At 37.7% G+C, this 22,997-nt stretch overlaps 1 protein-coding gene across 1 annotated transcript in view; it reads left to right on the forward strand.

The window, feature by feature from the left end:
• The window catches only part of HSD11B2 (hydroxysteroid 11-beta dehydrogenase 2), a 316,842-nt gene extending 305,872 nt beyond the window's left edge, over window positions 1-10,970 (forward strand). Inside the window, exon 5 of the mRNA XM_044081375.1 lies at window positions 9,964-10,970. Within this exon, the coding sequence (XP_043937310.1) occupies window positions 9,964-10,331 (368 nt within the window). The 3' untranslated portion in view covers window positions 10,332-10,970. The remainder of the gene's footprint in view (window positions 1-9,963) is intronic.
• Window positions 10,971-22,997: the final 12,027 nt, after the last annotated feature.

Raw genomic sequence — 22,997 nt, forward strand, 5'->3', positions numbered from 1 at the left:
GCTGCATTCAGGCCTGTGAGATAAAAGCTTTATGGCCTAAACCAAGTCATTTCATTTCAAGCTATTTTTCATAAGGCTAGCCGGACTGAGCTTAACCCCTTCCTTTACAGCATCCTCTGTTAACATGTATACATTTCATCAGTTACAGTACAGTCTGACATACATGTGTATTTCTTTTCTGTCCAGCAGGACCCACTGTTAATGCAGTTTTAGCACAAGCAACTTTACAAATACATTTTTAACACTAAGATCTGTACAAATCAGTTTCATATTCAAGTGACATAAAATTCTTTACAAAACTCCAGCTAGTTATGCTGGCATATGTTACACATGCACTGCCCTACTCTCTCTGGCCTAGCCGCAGTACCTCACATCATCAGAATCACACATGATTTTTTTTTTTAATCTGGCTAGTATGCTTAAAACCAAACTGCATGATCAACATACTAATGGCACCAGTAACTTAATGAAAATAGGATATAAATCTTACGTCGCCCATTTTCAGAAGCAAAAATAAATGACACAGTTTGATTTTTGAAAACAGTTTATTGAAGCCTACATATTTTGCACTGTCTATTTAATAATCTACTTATATTTTCCATTATTTTTGTCGCTGTCTGTTTTTAAGCATTCTGAGTAGTATCCCACATTTCGACTGAAAGCAGAAAGTTGTATGCCATTTGGTATTCACATTTTATACTAATTAGGTGTGCAGCTTTTTGGCTAGATGTACCTATTTTACAAGAGCCTTTGTACCTTTTTTCAATGTCAGCAGGTTGAAAGGTATGAGATAGCTATGGACACAGATCCCTAGTCAAAAATCACAAAAGAGCAGGAATATGTAGCAGTGATTATGGAGTAGTGCACACATTTTACAGAAGCTATACCCAGAGGGTGCAGACAGTAACTGCTAAACCTATTATGAATCTCCTAGTGCAAATGTTCACTAGAATAAGACTACCAAAAGTGATTATAAGAGGTCAAAATTCACATTTCGTGTCAAAGGTCACGAGAAGACTGTGTAAGTTTTTTAAACAAAAGCAGTTTCATACTTCCATGTATTTTCTACAAAGGGATGGGTTATTCAAATGGTTTAAGACTTTGAATTCAGTGTTAAGAAAAGTTACGGGAAAAACTAGGACTCCCTTTTCCCTGTCTTATGCTTGTTATCAGAGAGTCCCCCAAGTTCTGTACTGATTTTAGTCCATTCATCCTGTTATATGGACGATGGAAGACAGCTCAGAGGCATTCTGGACATAGTCACAGAGACTTGAGAAGAGGATCCTGCCCCCATAAATAATGTTATTGCAGAAGTTTCAGAGCTGTTTTACATGTTGTTAAAGAACATTTAGAACAAGTTCAATTGGCCCACTAGTATAGTTACAATAGAAATGCTAGACTGAGAAATTTCCCATCAGGGCACAGTGTTTTAGTTTTCATTCCTACAGCCAAGAATACATTTCTGGCTAGGTGTCAAGGACTATATGAAACACTCGAAAGTAAGTGATGTAAACCTGAGCAAATATATTACATTAAAGTTTTAAAGCTTTGGAAGGAACAAGTCAGTATGTCTGAAGTCAGTTTTCAGAACAGAAGTGTTAATGGAAATTCAGATTGATAAAAATGTGTCAATCTATCAAAAGAAGATGGTAGATGAATTCATTCTGCAAAAATACATGTGTTTTCTGCTTTAACAGGCAGGTCTAACCTGGTACAACATGAAATAGTTACAGTCTGTGGCAAAAAAGGAAGGTTTAAGCCTTTATAGAATCCCTGAGACCCAGAGAGAAAAATGTTACATCTTGGAAACACGCCTTACCAGGAATAACTTAATTATGCTGGCACCCAAACCTCAATGTAGTACAAGAGTTTCCAATGGTTTTCACTAACTAAATAACATTACATAATTTGATGGAGAAATGGCCCCATTTCAGCTTAATGTAGATTATTCAGGAACACATACCTAATCACTAAGCTTTACTGTTATCTTGATTGTAATACCTTTCAAGAACAATTACACTGCATTACAGAACAGATAGGTTTATGAGAACATTTGCATCATAGCAAGCTTTATCCTAACATACTAGATTGCTGTATACAAAATTAAACTTTCAGGAACTCTGGCTTTAAATCGGTTTCTGTTTTGTATCATTTCAGGACATTAAATATATTTGCTATTTCACAAAGCTTTCAGTTCAGTGTAAAACAAGGCTGTTTCACACATATTTTAGCCAATATTAAAAAAGAAACCAATATATTTATGCATTTCTTAATCAGGAACAGAATCTATACATTTTATCACACTTTGTAAAGCAAAGTACCACTGATTGCTCTTGTTCATATAACTGCTCTGCTACTTAATTCAAACATCACAGTAACTGATAGCCCAAATAGCCATTTTAATTCACCTTGTTTGTATATGGGATATCTATGCGTGCATGTGCACATCTGTGCATATGTGTGTATGTTTGCACATATATTTATGCATCTGTGATTATGTGTATGAGTATATCTCATGCATGCATGCACATATGTGTGTGTGTGTGTGTGTGTGTGTGTGTATGGGGGGGGGACTAAGAGAGAGGTGACCAACAAGTGACACCCTGTTCAGTGTGCAAAGCCACCTGTGTATTATTTTCTGAATGGCAGCAACTAGTTTACTTCTTTGGCTTAATCACCAGTCACATACAAGGAGATCCTTAACTTCTGTCCTAGTAGCTGTTTTAAAATAACAATGCTCCTAGAAATTATGTTTATATTCTTTTGGTTCATATGAATGAAATTTAATTAAGTCATCAAATACAGCTGTATGATACTTCATCTTCAAAAAACTGTGTACATGTGCAGAAAACAATGGAGATTTTTTTAAAGACAGTTAATAGAACTTTAGTGAGGGGCTGCCCTGCTGTCCAGAACACAGTGTCTGAATTATAATTCAATGGATACAACTTCTCGTGTTCAAGTTATATAACTGCCATGTCTTCAGCAACTACAGATAAACTTTCTGTGTAAAGGACTTGCATACTGTACTTTAACAAACGTCTAAGTCGTTTTTTTGTAATGTTCCATAGACATTCTAAAAAATGTTATTCTGAAGAACAAACAACAAATGCAGATGCTGCTTTGTGAGTTTCTAGGAAATAGAAAATACTTTGCCAGCTGTAATCTGTTAGAAAAGGTTCTTGGAAAGTAGTTTTCAAGTACTGGACAAAGAACTAATCTCTTGTGCTAGCAGAAACAGATACAGTAGGCAAGTATAAGTTTAAAAGTGGACTATTGTCTAGAGCTTTCAGCATTATATGGGATGGATGAACAATACACTTATTATAATCACATGCATCTACAGGCATCTGGTGTCGTCTACAATGCCCTTATTGCTACTAGAATAAAACAATATTCTTAGTAACTAGCAACTACTGTACTGCAGAAAAAAATAATAAAAGTAGCAGGTCACATTTTAGTGTATGTTTGATTCTGGGCCATAAATAACTGACAGACCATTTCTGGGTAAGTTCCAGGGCCTCTTTTTTCCAGTTTGGCCACATTTTTCAAATACCTTTTAGCTACGTTTTCCAGAAAAAAAAGAAAGGAGTACCATTCAGAAAATGAAAAATTATACCTACTTTTCATATAAACATTAAAGAACTGCTACTTTGCTTTAGGGTATACGTGTTTTATACATAATTATGTATATATGTAAACCATAAAAACTGCAAGAAAAACTCAGTCAAGATTTTTTTTTTCACTTTGTGATACCTTAAACTTCCTGTAGTGGAGACCTGTGGGATGTATGCAATTCACCTCTTAAGGATATACATTGTTTCAGACACGTTCTGAATGCCCAGCACAGTGTATTGTTTGGTTATGCATTACAAGCACAGGGCTTTAAACTCAGTTGATGCAACTTTTTTGTCAGGTGGGATCTGGGCACTTATTAGCCCTCAGGGTTCACATACTAAAAGAGGAAAGATGTCAGGAGTAAAATAGGGATATTTAGATAGGGACTTCTGCACAGGCAGAATGTATTTGTTTATTTAAGTTTGTTAATTTGGAGGAGGTGCCGGCCCAGGACCCTTTTCAGTCATTTCCTGGGTCAAGAGGCAGTAAGAATACAACCACAGAGTTAGAAACACAGTAAACGAAAGTTATTAGTATATACAGACAGATCTACTTCTAATGCTCGATTGGCCATATCAATGACTTTCATTTTTCATGCGATGAAATTCATGAAAACGAAATACTTGAACGGAGAATTTTTCTAAGAGCAAGTAAACACCTACCCAAACTTCAACAAAACACACACTTGAGTAAATAAAACCCACCTAGCTGTGGGGCTTTGCCCCCACACCCACCCCAACTATATATACCAACTCCAGGATTGCACTAGCACTACGGTGTAGAAAAGGGCATGTTGGGCAAGTGTTTACTTGCCCTGGCAGAAATTCTCCATTTGGGTATTTCGTTTTCACGATTTTTGTTTTGCAAAAATGAAATTTGATGATATGGCTATTTGAGTATTAAAAGAGGATCCATACAGACACATCCATGATGTACAACATTTAAAACTAAAATAAATGAATTTGCATTTAACAAATAAGACATGTTATTTTTGTCTAATCTTGTGAATTCATATATCATTTGCAGCACCAAATGTTTTCAGATAGATGTTTGGGGGACAGATAACCTTAAGAGGTAGTGCATATTAGACAGCAGCACTGAGAGTGATTTAAAAAGGGATAGTATGATGTAATTTAATAACAGAGGAATGTACTGGGTGAGTGACGGTCTACAAAACAGTTGCAAGTTGATTGCTCATGGAGGATTTTTCTGAGTAGCTTATGAAACCTAGGTAGGTTATTCACCTGTCTTAGATCATCTGGTAGAGAATTCCATGTAGCTGGGGCAGAATTTGAGAATGCATTTTTACCAGTTGTTAATTGAAAGTAGCTGGGACAGAATTTGAGAATGCATTTTTACCAGTTGTTAATTGAAACTGTGGACTATGGAGGACTGAGGAGTTGTGCTTTCTAAAAAGATTGTTAGGGGATTGGATCTTAAGCTTGCTGCTAAGAGAAGGGCAGTAGGATTAATACAAAAAAGGTTTGCATATTAATATGTTATGTAAAAATAATCCCCACTGTTTGATAGGTGGACAATTCTTTTTTTTTTTTTTTTTTTTTTTTGTATGTTGTTATGCAGTAATGTTCATTCCACTGATAAATCTACAAATTCTTCTTTCTGTTTTCTTGAAGTAGAGTAGCCCTGTATGATGAAGTGGTACTGAATGTAGGGAGGCCATATTCGAGGCTAGGAATCCGGATGTTTATGGCTGTAGCTATTCTAGCTTCATTAGAGAGAAGGTTAGAACATTTTAAGTAGCTTTCAAATGTTGGAGAACTTTTTCTGATTAGTGCTCAGCATTCAGATGAAAGGTTAAGGCCCGATCAATGTAACACAGAGACCCAGATGGTTATAGAATAGAAAATGTAACACTATTAGCTATCTTTTTTTCCTAGTTGCAAATATCATAAACTGGTAAATTAGTGTGAACAAATCAAATATTATTTTGTGAACTACTTCCAGAGATAGCAAAAATAAAACTGAATCTGTTTTTTGTAGAGTAAGAAGTATGTTTCTAAGTGTTAACTCCCGTAGTCATGATTTAGTAAGTGAAAATTTTATATTTTGGTTACATTTATATATTTAGTTAACTGAATTGTCCAGGTGGTTTTAGACCCATTTTCACTTGAAGCCCAGGAGCACTAGTTGGTTAAATGACTTGCTTAGAATCATGAAATAGACTGTTGTTGTTTGCCTTTCGGCTGGCGGAACTCCGGTCAGTTAATGATTAGCAGTAGATTTTCACGAACGCCGAGGTGCCAGCTCGACGTCCAACCTTCAACGAAGGCACATCCATTTACGCATGTCTTTTGAACACCCACCCAACCACGGGGAGGACATGTCGAAGACTCAAACCAGGAGTACATGGCAAAGTGCATTACCAGCTCACAGCCTTAATCAAACTACACTAAACTGGAATTCAGAAAAATATGTACTAGCTTTCCAGATGATTCTGTATAAGAAAGTTTAAGATTATTAATCTTCACATAAAATCAGCAAAGGTATAGAAAAGGTTGGTGCATGTTGTTAGGGGTGCTGTTGATGATTTCAAAGTCAGCACTGGCTTTTCTGGTTCCCTGTGCCTTCTCAATCTGGCATTCCTCACCTCCAAGTCAAGAACTAAAAAGTCTTCTGCTCCAACTTAAGGAATGACAAAAAAAATCTAGCAAGGTTACTAGCTTCAAATGTGACAACCAGCGTTCTACAGTCCAAATACCATACATGGAGCATGGAAACACTTCAGCCCTGAACAAAAATGTTATATCAGCGTTCATTTCTGAATGCTAGTCCTGCATGTACCAAACATGGAAGACTGAAGTACTTCAGCTCTGTCCAAAAGTGCACTACCACCAGACCAGCATCTGCCAGTCACATCTCATGACAACTTATGCCCAGGGAAGTTGCCCTCTTTCCCTGTACCTACCTATACCTGTGGGTGCTTTAGAAAAGGTGTCAAACAAATAGCATTTACTAGGACATGTATAATAGAATACTATAGTTTGTAGTAGACCCTTTTTTCTTTTTGTCTTCTTTGTATGGTCCTCAGCTTTAAATAATTACTTTTTTGTTTGGTTATCAGCTCTAAAGAGCTGGCAAAATTAGCACTTCCCATGGTGTCTTTCAACCTAGCTATAGCTCTTTCAGCAAATATTCACTTTTAAGTAAGCATACCATGGGTGTGTAGTGTGGTATTCTGCTAAATGTGATAAAGAAACTTATAGTTTGAGAAATGCAGAAGAGTTTCGGCTATGGGTATGGTAGAGAGAAATTTTTTATGGATATGGTGACTTCAATGGAAAGTGGAAAAGCACCATACTTTAAAAAAGGGAAGTCTATATAAATGCATTTTTATGGCCTTGTTTCTGTGGTTTGTATGTTTTGCAGTGATTGCGTTTACAATCATATGACCATTTTATTGTGTGTGGTCAGTTGTTGCATTGTTGATTGTGACTGAGTGCTATAGTTTACACCTTCTGCCTTTGTGTCATTTTTGTTTGTTTTTATTGAATGTCAAAGGGTTACTGTTTTAGATTGTTTGTTTGTTTACTGTTTTCTTTTATATATTTGCATGCATATGTGACACATCCAGTTCATACAGAAATTGAGTTAAATATAACTTATAAAATTTATATTTCACTGGTAGTTTGCTGAACCAATCTGGCTTCTAGAGGTGGATACAACACCTTGCCAACATACTGTGCCAATTAGCATCTTCTATTCAGATAATAAATAATATATACATGCATAAATAATAAATTCCAACCACAAAATCTTAATAATGAATAAATAAAAGTTTATTTAAAAATAAAGAAGTTAAGACAGTGCTGATACACATGAAATATGTAGAGGCTAAGGCAGTGCACAAATAATGTAAAATAGCAGTCAGCAGTACAGAAATATTTTTTAAAGAAAAATCAGATCAACAAATAAGTACCCTAGTTGTATCTTATTTAAGAAACACTAGACATAAGTAGTAAAATTATACAAGACAGAATTCAGAATGCAGGCCTTGATAAAAAAAGTCACCAGGATCTCCCAAACAAGACAAAACTGATTGTCCTTTTACTTGTAAATATGCACATTTCAGCTCTTAATTTTAATTCCCACAGAGACTCAGGAGGTTTTATTAGATTGGATCACTTTTTCCTACACAGTAGAAGACAAACTACAAGTATATGTTCCCACATTCAGATTCATTCCCACACACATAATGGAAAAAACTCCCATTTGAATATGAACAACTGCTTCCATTGAAGATTCTTGTGAATGCATTTTATGGCTCTTTCTTTTTGATTCCAAATCCTTGTGTAACTTAATAACAATGAAATAGGCCCTCCCTGAAAAACAGCTGAAAGTTAGACATTTCATCTTCAAGGTCTAAATATTTCTTTCATTTTTCACAGATGTACTGATATTCTGAAATAAGAAATAAAGAACGTGTCATGTTTTTAAATCAGTTTTTCTACCCTGGCACCACAGTGTCTATTCATTTTAGTGCTGTTTGTATAAGGTATTCCCCAAAATTAAACAAATTCTAACAAGAACAAGGTCTGTAAGGCAGCACAGGCAATGGAACTTGTAACTTTAAAAGTGTAACACAGTTAATGTTTGTCCCTTTCCATTACAAAAAATATGTGGAAAAGACATGTATGGAGTGATTCCACAGGAAGCTCCTTTAGACACTGTATTTAGTCATCCATTGGTCCTTTTTTGCACATAATCTGCATACTACTGTTAAACTATTTTCAGTTGGCATTTTCTAACTAGGAAGGAAGGAAGGACAGGATGTTGAGAAATGCAAGACATTCCCATTAAATATGGAATTATCAGACCATATAGTTTCACAGCATAGGTAGACCATTTAACAACAAAACTCTCTGCATTCTATAACTTAAACATATTTATTAAATGATGATGGGGTTAATGTCTTTAGATAGCAGTAATTACTACATGAACAACAGAAAATATACGGTATATGTGATACTGAGCAGTTGTACTGTGTAATTTAGTTCTTTTCAGTTTAAAAAAAAGTTTATTTATCTGGCTTTATTTACTTTTTTAAAATTAATGATTATGTTTGAGACTGACAAACTGACAATCAAATCAGCTTCACTATGACAGTCTGTATGGCAGAATAGGTACTGGGATGTTAGCTGTTGAACGGCAAAGCTTGCTGAAGCATTTTGTAAGTAGTGCACTCTTCTGGAATTAAAGTTTGAGATTCATATGCGATAACTGTACAGACTGTACAAAAGCAAATAGGTAATTTAATAAAAATGTTCATGTTTCTGACAGTGTAGGTGCTATTAAAGCAAAGAGGAAATATTGCTGGTATCTTAATAAACACTCCATGAGACAGCAATGATGTTTATACAAGAGACAGAAGAAATGTTACATTAATATTTTAAGTAACCATGTATGTGCAGCTGCATTGACAGGATATGAGATATCTAAAAGTGCATTAAAGGCACACACAAAGTGCATCCTCAGTGTAACTAACATAACTTCAAAAGGACAACTTCCACAATTGGAAAAACAGAGGGGAAATATGGGGGATACCATCTTTTTTGGAAAGATAATGAACAATGTAGGCAAACTTTCATTAAGAAATGATGAAGAGATTTGAACAAAGGAGTTTAAAACAGTGGAGTAATGAAACACACTTCCTAAACCATTGTATAGTGAAGCCATTGTGTCTTGTAGGGGCTTTGTCATCCATGTCTCCAGTTCTGTTTACAATCCAAGCTGTTAAATGTACCACTGATAAGGGAAGACTATTGCACAAAGGGCAATGAGAAATGCTTCTTACAAAAGATGCTGAAATGACCAAAATAAAAGGGTGATGATGAGTAGGCCCCCCCCCGCCTTGGAGACAGTAGAATAGGAAAACGTAATGGGGGGATGTAGCTGTGAGTGGCGTATATGAAAAACAGGTAGATTACAGAGACCACGGTGTCTTTCTTCTGCCAGTGAGACATATGTGTACCTAAAATGAAAAACCTCCTCAGAGACTTATGCTTAATTAATTGGGAGCAACAGTACACATCATTCACCATTCCAATAGCATACACTTTAGAGATTTTGTCTTTCTGAACTAACAGGTCTCCTGCAGTACCAGATGTGACTAACATCATCATGTTTAAATTATAGCTACACTAAGAGGTAAACAGGCGAGATAATTCACGTTATTTCATATGCATTGCAGACATATTCATGACCAATTATAATGGTTCTATTTCTGAATAGTGGTATATAATCTATTATTTTGCCTGGAATCATTTATCACAAATCTTTGAGTTTAGATTTTTATTCTTACACTTAGTTTTACGTGATTATTTTCAGGTTCACAGTGCCAAGTGGACTACTGGGAGAAACAGCACAGCCGACTTTTGGAAGGCCTGCCGGCAGATCTACTCCATGACTACGGGGAGGAATACATCTCAGAGACCAAGCAACTCTTTTTTAAGCATACTCAAAGAGCAGCTACTGATCTGAGTCCTGTGGTTGAAAGCATCACTGATGCTCTGTTTTCTATCAACCCCAAAGCAAGGTACCTCGCAGGCAAGGGAATGCAGATTGGTTACTTAATTCACCAGTTTATGCCTGAAGTAGTAAGGGACTGGTTTTGTCAAAAACTCTTCATAAGCAAGAAAGTATTACCAAGAGTTCTGGAAAAGCAACAGAACTTTAAAAAAAATCATCTGAAATGAGCCATCTGTGGTAACCACTATAGTTCCATTGAAGCATAACACTTTGAAAATCTAACTCTTCACTGAAACTGTGCTGTCAGCTCATTTGTCAAGCTATAAACTCCACAACTTGTGCATAATTCCAGTTGCAAGTCTACGTGTGCTTGACCAAATACAGTACATTAACTGTTGCTTAGATGCTTTGTGCCAAACGACTTTTTGTGTTTGGTGACAGTCTTTTTATACAGATGGAGTGTTTTATAGGGAATAAACTATGTAAATTAGCTTTAATGTAAATATTAGCATCACTGCTGATGTATGACAGGAAGATGCAAAAATGGTGAAAAATGTTAAAGAAAAAACTCAGTGTCATTTTAGTGTTGTATTTTAAACTTACCTCACTGATTTTTATTACAGCTTGCCATACATTCAGAAATTAAGGGCTGCATTTTACTTTCAGTGGGCAGATCTAAATAACTGGTCCCTGGCCTTTCAGTGTACAAAACCATTCACTCCTCTTGCATTGTACATTTGATGTATTTACTATGGTATCAGATGGTACATTGATTTTCTTACAAAAAGTATTGGAATCATAAATACTGTAATTTGTGCACTATATTTTTTTCTGTAAACAATAAAAATTACTGTACTTTTAAAATATGACTGCATATTAGTACATGTAGTTAACTGTGTACACATCAGCGCTTGTGTTGAGATGTTTAGCAATTATTTTGTATTGTATCCAAATATGTGAACAGTTGCATTTATAACTACCTATGATGAGGGGTGGATGGATAGATAAGAGTTCAGACCATCAAGCCATTGAATGTCAATGAAGCAAGCAAAATGTATCGACACCTGATACAGTAGAAAAAAATGAATACCCACACTGCCACAACAGGATTGTACAGCAGTGCAGGAAAAGAAAAACGGCCTTACCTTCACTACTCTTTGATCTCAGACAAACACTGCCACTTCCTGATGCAGCTGTGTAAAATTACAGCTCCTCCCCACAACACATTAAGCACTCCAGAAAACAACACTCTCCCACTACTACCATCCTATAACAGTGCAGAATACAAGAAACACATTATAAGCTACACTGTTAGGGTGGAAAGTAAAACCATTTTTGAATGTTCAGTAGATTGAACAAAGTACTTTGGACTAACTACAGATTGCGATACCACCATCTGATTATACTTTAGTGATTCATATAGAATTATGTATGCAGAAGTATATAGTAAGGTCTAATGAGACACTGAAGAATTTATTCCTCAGAAAAGTAACAGAAAAAGTCAAAATAATAGCTCACCTGGTTTGAGACAAAACAGAACAAGACCTGTCATTCTGAATTATTCTTCCATGTATAAACCACAAGAAGTATAACCTACAAGTGAGCCCAAGCTGTGCTTTCACACTCCATATCACTGGGGTCTTCTGGGCAAGCTGCAGCTTCTGAACTTGCAGTTGGGGAACACATTCCTGATTCTAGCTCTCCAAGATCCTTCTTTCCATATGATACTAGTTTGTAATTTACATCTTCTGGCTAACACATTGTGTTTGCTTAGCTAACTGCCATGGGAATGTTCTCACATATTTTAAGTCACATTACCCATTTATAATTACCCTCCTGTTATAACAAAGCAGCTAAATTTGCTACCAACGCTGCACACACAGCTCACCATTGCCAAGCCTTAAAGCAGCTATACTGAGTAGAGCTTAACAGCTACATAACCTATTCTCAGCTAGTTATGCATACAAACTGATATATTTTCCTGAACAATGTCCTGCATTAAAAAATATATTATTGACCTACACCTCCCACAAGGGATATCTGTTCTGGTGATACATTTCTACTAAGCACTACTAAGGCAAATAATTCATTAGGGGGACTCACCACACTCCTGTTAGATCTCCAAGCTCAGGAACACCATCCCCATACAAGTTAAAATGATTATTATACCATGACCCCCCCAAAACGTGCACGCTGATTGGCCAGCGTGCACATTGTAAATCGAGTTATACTAATGGAAAAGGTTGATCGCCGGACTTTTTCCATTAGTATAACTTTACTTTTAAAACACTGTCTCGCTATGTTAAATGGGTTTAACATAGCGAGACAGCTTTAAAATAAGCAACGGAGATCTCCGTTGCTTATTTTAAAGCTGTCTCGCTATGGTAAACCCATTTAACATAGCAAGACAGGTTTTAAAAAAAAAGCAATGGAGAAAGCAAGATCTCCGTTGCTTTTTTTTACTGTTTCGCTATGTTAAATGGGTTTAACATAGCGAGACAGTTTTAAAATAAGCAACGGCCATTTAACATAGCGAAACAGTTAAAAAAAAAGCAACGGAGATCTTGCTTTCTCTGTTGCTTTTGCCCACAGCTTTCATGTACTGTGCAGGCGCGCAGTACATCAGAACTGCCGTGGATGCCAGACATCTGCGGAAGGGCAGTAAACAGGCATTATACTATGCCATTATTTAAGAAAAGTAATAGTTTCTTTTCTTAAATAATGTCATGGCATAATAGCAATAACCCACTTCTGGGTGTGGGTAATGCTGTATTTACCCACAATTGGCTTTGTTTGGTCCCTCGGGCTTCACCCTCGGGACCAAACCATGCCAACCGTGGGTAAATCCAGCATTACCACACCCAGGCGTAGGTTATTGCTATAGTAAACTCCCAGGCTATAAAATCCAGCTCAAACAATACTTTACCCAGTCTTAGTCATGCTCATGTTCATCACCAGGTTGGGACCTCAAGTGAAAGCACAAACTGCGTATTGCTTATCACAATCATTTTGTCTCCTCTACTTGAGTCATTACACCCATAACAAATTCCCCTCCTGCATTTGAATTAATACATCCCTTTTCACCCCCCCCAAAACAACACTTCTCATCTTGCTCTTTTTCTAACTGGTCCCATCCACTGCTCCACTCTCATGCATCCCCTGTATACCTAAGTTATAAACCTTCTAAATACACCAATTTGGAACAGGCAACCTAAATAGAAACAATCCTATACCCTGCTCTCAGTCACGCTATTACCACTGTCCTCCTATACAATACTACTATCTTCCATCCCTTCTTACATTATTTTATAACTAACTTCATTTTATCACTCAAACTCTTTACATACCTATACAATACTAAAATCTCCCTTTCTACCAAATTGTATAACTTACTTCATTACATAACTTAAACATCTTGCAAGCCTTTCTTTACTGAAATGAGGGAACACCAAACTTATTTACAATAATGTTTTCCTTCTGCAGTAACTATCCATTTCCTTCTGCAAGATTTTAAAGCTGGGAACAACTGTACAAGTAATGAAACCCACATAATTGCTGATGTAAATATTTTACTGTATATATGTGTCTTGTAATTATTTTTGTTTCTTGACAAATGTAACTGTTGTTATTCTGAGAAGTATTTGAAATTCTCTTGTTAATATAAAGGTACTGTGGTGGAGCTTTTCTCCCTGGGCCTCTGCTGAGAATGGGCTCTGCCCAGTCAGATTTTCCCAGTCAACAAAGACTAAAAATAAATAAATAAATAAATGTACTAGAATCAATGTAATAGAATCAATGTTACAAATATATATAATATGGGAGGGAGAAAGGGAAGGACGGAATTAGGGAGAGAGAGATTATGTCATTACATTTGCTAACTTCTTTGTAGATAAGTAAAACATTTCTTTGCTGTTTGGCTTCTTAAGTATTTAATAACCAAAAATGTATGAGTTAATACCCAACTGGTGATTTTGGCATGTATCCAGGCATTACAATATACCAGCTTTTTTGGTGCTTTGCCTGCCAATGCATTCTTCTATCAAATTCATTCATAAGTTTTAGAATGTAGTACTTTATAGTTAAATTTGTTGCTTTTCACTCTTATCTAGAAAATTTAACACAACAGCAACACTAATTGAATTACCACATGTACTATCCAGTTATATTTGAAATAAGTCACACACGTAGAATGCAAGCCAAGACAGCCCTTTTTTTTGCAAAATGTCTTCTATTAAGTTAAGATAAAGGAAACCAGGAGTGCATTGTGCTTCTTAGTATGATCCTCAGATGAATTACATTTACTGGTCACTGTGCTAAAGTGTGAAGAGATGATTCTGCTATATAAATACACAGTTATCTAGTAAAGGATGACATGTTTCCTTTTCCAGTACCTGTAGGAAGCTTTTATTTTGTATTCTAGTATTTCTCTAATTGTTCCTCCCAAATCTATGTGCTGTTTTACAGATAGTCTTCTTTTGTTACTTTTTTCCTTAGTCATTAAATGAGTGACAAGCTGATATTATATACGATTCTGTTATGAATGAGTGAAATGCCCTAAATGCCAAAAACAAAAACACCAGCAAAACCTTTTCAAATATACATAATAGTAAAATCCCCTAATACTGATCATGCAACAGACTGCAAAAACAATTTCCTAGTGAGATCTTTAAACCAAATCCTTCCATAACACTAACCTCTATTTTGCCTGAACAGTGGTAGTGTTACAGAAAGGGATATTCTAAGAAAAGGTGTAAGGTTAGGGATAGCAGGCATTACTAAGGTGGTTTGGGGAGCCAGTATGGCAGATCATTAAGTGAGAAGCATGGTGTGGAGACAGTAGAGCTAGAAGAAGAATAAAGTTGTTGCAAATAATGCAGCTGAACTTATTAAAGTGACCAAGCTGGGGGTAGGTGGCACGGACCAAGCTGGAGGAAGGTGGCATTGATACAGAAACCTTGCTACAATTAACAGTGAGGACCAAGATGGTGACAGTGCAGTATCGTGGGGTGAGCTAGTAGAACTATTTTTTGGAGCTACCCTAGAACATGGGCAACTGTAGCCAGTAACAGATATGCAGAGAGAGAAGCTGCCGATCCTGTGGCTGTAATGGAAGCCACAGTGATATGCAGGAAGTGTGGCATGGGGCTGAAGGTGTCTGAGAGGTACAAATGTCATCCAATGCTGCAGGAGCACAGAATATGGGAAGCAGAAATATCATATGCTCAGGTTGTAGTAGGAATGTCAAAGGTGTCTGAGACCTTTGCAATGAGGGGCAGAACAATAGTGTCCAGTGGCAAAGAACTCTAAAAAAGATGGCAGGTACGTCTTGTGGGACAATGTGATAGGAACTTTATGACTTACAGTTAAATGTGGATGATTAGTCTTTTGGGCAGTGAGCATTTTTGGGAGGTTAGGATTTAGACATTTGGGCTTGTAGAAAAATGTCTGACTTAGTGTGACAAGAAATCATTATATGCACCATGAAATGACTATGTTTTTGTAAGTTTGATCTTGGTAAAAAATTGAGCAGTTTTGAACTACAGAAGTGTTTGGAATGGGACGTGGAGGAGGGTTTCATTACTTGTGAAAGAAGGTGAGCTAATTCATTTGCAGTTATGTTAAATGTAATCAAAAATTGTTGGATATTAGGATTAGCCAAGATTAATTATTTTTGTGGGGAGTACCCACATGTTGTTCAACACTGTATGAACAGAAGATGTACACAGTGTGGGGAAGGGTAGGCATACTAGTAGGAATTGTTAACTGTTCTGTCAAAAACGGAAGGAAGGAGATTATTTTGGTTTGATTGTTCAACATTACGAGTAGGAAAGTAATGTTGAAGAAGAAGAAGTACTGACAGATACTGAAGAAAGTTATTAATGTGGAAATTATAGAAGGTGAAAACAGTTATGTAATAAGCACTAGTTGGAAGGATCACTGAAGAAGCAATTGCATGTAAATAAAGAAGTAGAAAAATAGGTCAGTAAAGTTAGATAGGAGAAGTTAAATGTTGGTGTAGAAAAGATGAAAAGGGAATGATATGATTATAATTATGAGAAAAAATGCTATGTAAATCAATGGGAAAATGTGAAGAAAGGACAGGGTAGTTGTAAGAAAATGTTTAGAGATGTAGAAAAAATAAAAGATTGTGTATGGAGGCTAATGCTAGGTAAGTTGCTAATGAAGGGAAATATGGCACATAAGAAAAAAAAAAGAAAGAAAATGTGTATCACATGTAATACAATAGAATCTTTGGAGCATAGTTTAAAGAATTATGCTAGAACATACAAATGTATGAAAATATTTTGGGAAATTATACATATGAATGCTATAAAAATGTAGATTAGAATATAATTTTAAATGAGAAATATAAAGATAAAAAGGATTTTGGGAAAAAGTGGATAGACATGATGGGGACACCATGGGTGTTTTGGAATTGTAGATGTAAGGAATTATAAAATAAATTGTGAAACTGTTATTTTATTAAGGAAAATATGATTGTGGTTACTGACCAAAATGTTGGCAGGATGAAAATGTGTAATGACTACTAGAACACTATGAATGTGAACAAGAGGAAATTGTAGTTTATTGGTTGTTTGAGCATTTTTTCCATCCCTTTCAACTTTCTGGTTTAAAAGCCCATGTTTGCATGGGTTTCTGCTTGTTTAAGCTCCACGGATCCAGGTTTGGCATCCTGCAGACTACAAGAGCAACAGGAAGGAGAAAGAGATACTCTAAGTGCCTCTGCTTTGATTTTTTTCATAATTTATTCCTCTCTGCACTTTTTTTGTCATGTTTAATTTATCTGCATTGATTTAAACTGTATTGCTAAACACTCAAGTGTGCTAGCTTGTACTGCATTTAAAGTGTTTTTGCTACTGTTTTAACTGCTTTTCTGGAAAACAAACAAACAAACAAGTTATAAGTTTGTTTCCCCCTTTCCTGTAACTAGTCTAGTCCTGATACAGATTTGCTCTATCCAGGACTGTTTTGTATGTTTCTGGGCCCCCTTTCTGTGTTGGAGGGAATCCTTTTAGCTTATCAGTGGGAGTGGTAAGCACTAGGTAGCCTATCTACCACAACAGGAGTGGTTTCTGGCCCAGAAATTATAGTTTGTTGGCCGTTTGGGCAATTTTCCATCCCTTTCAACTTTCTGGTTTAATTCCATCCCTTTCAACTTTTGGGTTTAAAAGCCCGTGTTTGTGCTTGTTTAAGTTCTGCGGATCCAGTTTTGGCATTCTGCAGACTACAAGAGCAACAGGAAGGAGAAAGAGATACTCTAAGTGCCTCCATTTTGATTTTTCATAATTTACTGCTCTCTGCACTTGTTTCTTGTCGTTTTTAATTTATCTGCATTTATTTCAATATTGCTACACAATCAAGTGTGCTAGCTTGTACAGCATTTAAAGTGTTTTTGCTACTTTTTTAACTGCTTTTCTGCAAAATAAAAAAAAACAACAACAAAGTTCTAAGCTTGTTTCCCACCTTTCCTGTAACTAGTCTAGTCCAGATACAGATTTGCTGTATCCAGGACTGTTTTATAAGTTTCTGAGCCCCCCAGACCTTTCTGTGTTGGATGGAAGCCTTCTAGCTTATCAGTGGGAGTGGTAAGCAGTACGTAGCCTATCTACCCCAAGAGGAGTGGTTTCCAGTCCAGAAATTGTAGTTTGTTGGCCGTTTTGGCAGTTTTGCCATCCATTTCAACTTTCTGGTTTAAAAGCCGGTGTTTGTGTGGGTTTGCACTTGTTTAAGCTCCGTGGATCCAGTTTTGGTGTCCTGCAGACTACACGAGCAACAGGAAGGAGAAGGAGATACTCTAAGTGCCTCCATTTTGATTTTTTCATAATTTAATGCTCTCTGCACTTGTTTTTTTTTGTCATTTTTAATATATCTGCATTTATTTAAACTGTATATCCCTTAATATTGCTACACACTCAAGTGTGCTAGCTTGTACTGCATTTAAAGTGTTTTTTGCTACTGTTTTAACTGCTTTTCTGCAAAAACAACAACAAAAAAAAGTTCTAAGCTTGTTTCCCGCCTTTCCTGTATCTAGTCTAGTCCAGAGACAGACTTGCTGCATCCAGGCTGTTTTGTAAGTTTCTGAGCCCCCCAGACTTTTCTGTATTGGAGGGAAGCCTTCTAGCTTATCAGTGGGAGTGGTAAGCAGTAGGTATCCTATCTACCACAAGAGGAGAGGTTTCTGGCCCAGAAATTGTAGTTTATTGGCTTTTTGGGCAGTTTTTCCATCTCATTCAACTTTCTGGTTTAAAAGCCTGTGTTTGTGTGGGTTTGCACTTGTTTAAGCTCCAAGGATCCAGTTTTGGTGTCCTGCAGACTACAAGAGCAACAGGAAGAAAAGGGAGATAACTCTAACCACCTCCATTTTGATTTTTTCATAATTTACTGCTCTCTGCACTTTTTTGTCATTTTTAATTTATCTGCATTTATTTAAACTGTATTTGCCTTAATATTGTTACACACTCAAGTGTGCTAGCTTGTACTGCATTTGAAGTGATTTTTGCTTCTGTTTTAACTGCTTTTCTGCAAAAAAAAAAAAAGTTCTAAGCTTATTTCTTGCATTTCTTGTACCTACTTTCTCATTCAAGTTTCTGGTTTAAAAGCCCTTGTATGTGCAGGTTTGTGCTCAGTTGAGGTAAACTATTACAGGTGTCAGAAAGTCTCCTCTTAATTTTTCCCTTAGAACATGCTTGTTCTTTAACTTATTGCTGTTCAGTTAGCTTAATCGGCTAGAACTTTAACAGGCTTTTGTAGCATTTATTGTAGCACACTTAGGTTCTATCAGCACTAGCTATTCCTATGCAGTAACAGCACCAGTACTTATTAGTTATGATCTTCCCTCCTGGTATGATTGTAGGGCAATTTTCTGTGCTTTCTTCTGCTAACCTGGTGCACTTGGGCATTCTGAGACAGTGTCACAACTGTCTAATGTACACAGACAACCCTCTCCTCTTACCACCTAACACTCATACATGTGAGAGATGCACTTATATTAATCACCAGACTCCAACCAAGAACGAACTAGCTGGTCAAGAGGAGAAGATCAACACCTGAAACTCACTACATAGAACACACAGCCCTCCAAAACACCACCCATCACAACCCACACATAGAAACACAAATCATACACCCACCTTCACGGAGGCTGTCATTAAAAATTTACCCAAACAACAGAGACCCCAGAGACAAAAACACACTTGACCACCACAACACAACACCAACCCCAGAACAAATAGCTCACCACCACAGTATGCCCTTCAACCTAAGCCCTTAAAGCAAAACACTTTCCCCAATGTACTAATCATAGGAGACTCAATTGTGAGGCACACTGATGTTCCACTCACTAGGTTGAACAATGAGAAGGTGACAGTCAGTTGTCTATCAGGTCCCAGGATCTGCCACATAACACATGCACTAAGGTCATTCAACAACAAGTACACATATGCCTCAGTCATTGTCTATGTGGGTGTGAATGACCTGAGATGTATCTCCCTGGACTACATGAAAAGAGATGTGAGAGAACTCTTGGATTATGTGGCTCAGGCAGGTATGACCCTAGCCCATGAGCAGTATTTTACATTCACCCAGAATGATACCACAGTATAAGAAGAAAATGATTGACTTCAACAATTGGCTAAGTTTCTGGTGTCATTCTAAGGGGATCCAGTATCTGTCTGCCTGGGACAACATGATTGACAAACCTCGATGCTTTGCCAAAGACTGCCTGCATCTGTCACCTCTGGGATTCCGGGTACTGGCTAATGCTCTTGCTACCCCTATAGTGCCTGTTTTAGGCAGTGTTCCAAAGACCAAAATTCCAACATAACAGCTACAAACAAATGCAATCTGAGGGTCATGCTGCTCAATGCTAGAAGTCTAAATCTCAAGATACACTCACTCAAAGCTCTCCTCAAAATGGAGAATGTCAACATCTGTGGTGTAATGGAGACCTGGTTTAAAGAGGCAGAAAGCACCCCTGCATTCCCAGGTTACAACTCATTCCATACCTTTCAGCCCCAGAATACGTCCAGAAGCTCCAAAGGCGGTGGTGTCTCCATATTCTTAAAGGATATGTACACTTCTAGACTGGTAGCCCAGCATAGTGCATCTGAGATACTTCTGGTACAACTAACACTGGGTAAGATGGCAATATAAGTCATAGCCTGCTACAGAACCCCAAACATGTCCTTAGACTCTCACTTGAAGTTCCTAAGCACCCTGGAGTCTAATTAGGTCCAGCGCAATACTTTCATACTGGGTGACTTCAACTACCCTTCCATCAACTGGGAAAATTATTCAAGTACCAATGTACAGGCCCAATGCTTTCTGGAATTTATAATTTCCAATGTCCTGGACCAGCTCATTCTGACCCTCACAAGAGGAAGCAACATTCTCAACGTGGTTATCACCAACATGGAATACCATTGCTCCACACCTATAGTCAATTTCTCCCTGGTTAAATCCGACCACAAACTGATCACCATGGAAATCTCCATCTTACCTACACCCGCCGTTAAGGTGACCACCCTAAAAAACTTCTCTAAAGCCGACTTTGTGCTCCTAAAAACAGAGGTGGCTAAATTCTCAGCACCCATGCCAATGGAATATAGCTGCATGACTGCCAAATTATACACCAATGCACTGTACAAGCATGTACACAAATGCATGGACCTTGCCATACCAAATAGAACTAAGACGCTCGCCTCCAAAAAAAGGAAGCCAATCTGGTGGTCCCCAGCCATCAATAAACTCTACAACAGAAGGAAGAAACTGTTACATAAAAAAATGAAGTCACAAGACTGGAAAACCTCCCTTGTCAGTTTCAACAAAAAGCTGAGATCCCTTATCAAATCCCCTAAAGCCAGCAATGAAGGCAGAATTGCGGCTGACACCAAAAACAACCACAAGGCCTTCTATAGCTATATCAAAAACCTCCAAGGCAATACCCAGAGTTGCTCTGAATTATTGCACAATGGCACCTCCTTTACTGAGCCAAGAGATATAGCCACCATACTGGCCTACAGATTTAGTGTCAACTTTACCCCTCCCCCCTCCAAGGACCCTATCACAATACCAGAAGAAAGCCTGGTACCCACCATTTCTGTGGCACAGGTAAAATCTTCATTAACCAAAGTCAAGAATACAGTGTCCATGGGACCTGATAATATTCCTGGCTGTGTACTAAATGAGCTACAAAATGAACTGGCACCATATCTGTGTGCCCTGTTCAATCACAGCCTTACCTCAGGCTATGTCCCTAATGAATGGTGCACTGCTACAGCCATCCCACTCCATAAAGGAAGAGCAACTACAGACCCTGGGAACTATCACCCCATTAGCCTGACGAGTCTGGTATGCAAAGCTATGGAACACATCATCATGAACCTGCTTAACAAAGATATAGGCAGGACCCATAGAGTGAAAGGTGCAGATTCCAAGTCAGACTGTCGACCAGTCACGAGTGGAGTCCCACAGGGCTCGGTCCTGGGTCCTCTCCTGCTTGGCATCTAATTCTCAGAAGTCCAGGCCAACACAAAAGGACTTTGGTTGACTAAGTTCACTGAAAACTGCAAGCTAGGAGTCATTATCAACTCCCCAATTGATGCAGACATCCTACAAAAGGGCCTCTCTGAGACCAGTGACTGGTGTTGGAACCATGGCCTGAAGCTTAACACCAAAAAATGCGTTATCATCTCCTTTGGAAAAAACTCAGTTTCCATGAATTACCGGATTGATGGGGGCCCACTGAACACTGAAGGGGCCGTAAGAGATCTGAGCACCCAGGTTGACAGCCACCTCACCTTCGACCACCACATTGCCACTGTGGTCAGAAAGTCCTTCTACATGGAACATCTTATAACCAAAGGTTTGGCATCCAGGAAGAAAGAGGTCATCATCCCTCTCTACTCATCCCTCATTAGACCAACCATCAAATATAGTGCCCTGTTTGGCTTGTACCTAACCTGGTACCTACAACAGCTGGAGAAGCCACAAAAGTACCTTGCAAAAAGGATCCTAGGCCTTAAACACATGTCCTACATGGACAGACTCAAGAAACTTCAGCTGTTCTTAGTCTCTTATCATCTACTTAGAGGTGATCTCTGCTTGACTTACAAAGCCACGTCTGACCCAGCCCTACTTGAAATGCTACACCTGAAGAAATCTCAATCCCCCCAAGCCACATACTCCAGAGATCACAACCTCATTACCACAATTAACAGAACATGCTGGAGGGACCAGTTCATCTCCCAAAGACTGCCCATACACTGGAATACGCTTCCCATTCATATCAAGCAGAGCACCTCACTGGCCCTCTTCAAGAGAAATCTTGATGAGTGGATGGGTAACAGAAAGTTCACCCCATGGATCACTCCAGTTGCCTTACTGGATAGGGGCACTGTGAAGTAACATCGGGTGGCACGGTGCCTGGGCAATTTTTTTTTTAGCTAGGCTTGTAAAGGCTCCAGGGCCATTAACCTAGTACACACCTGTGAACCCATGAACCTAAGAAAAATATGGTTTGATTATTGATATGTAAATAATGAAGATGTAATATAAAATAAATCTCTGCTACTCTTTTTGATAAGTACAATGAGATATTTTAAGTAAACTGAAGCTACCACCAAATCAGGCAAATGGGAACTCTGTTTAATGTCTCAGTGAAAGGATGGCACACTGAAGAAATGAATCCAAGCACCTGCAGCCAGCTGATAGACTGTGTCCTGATCCCAGTCAACTTTACTTGGTGTAATTTATATCTTCTGTGTATTACCCTGCCCACACAAGCAACTGGGACAGCTACATTCAATATGTCTTCAAATAACAGCAAAAATGTTTAACTATCAGTATTTTAACAAGAAGCCAAAGCATGAAAG

The sequence above is a fragment of the Protopterus annectens genome, chromosome 8.part0 (genome assembly GCF_019279795.1).
Source record: "Protopterus annectens isolate FY-2018-M chromosome 8.part0, PAN1.0, whole genome shotgun sequence".
Taxonomy (NCBI): domain Eukaryota; kingdom Metazoa; phylum Chordata; order Ceratodontiformes; family Protopteridae; genus Protopterus; species Protopterus annectens.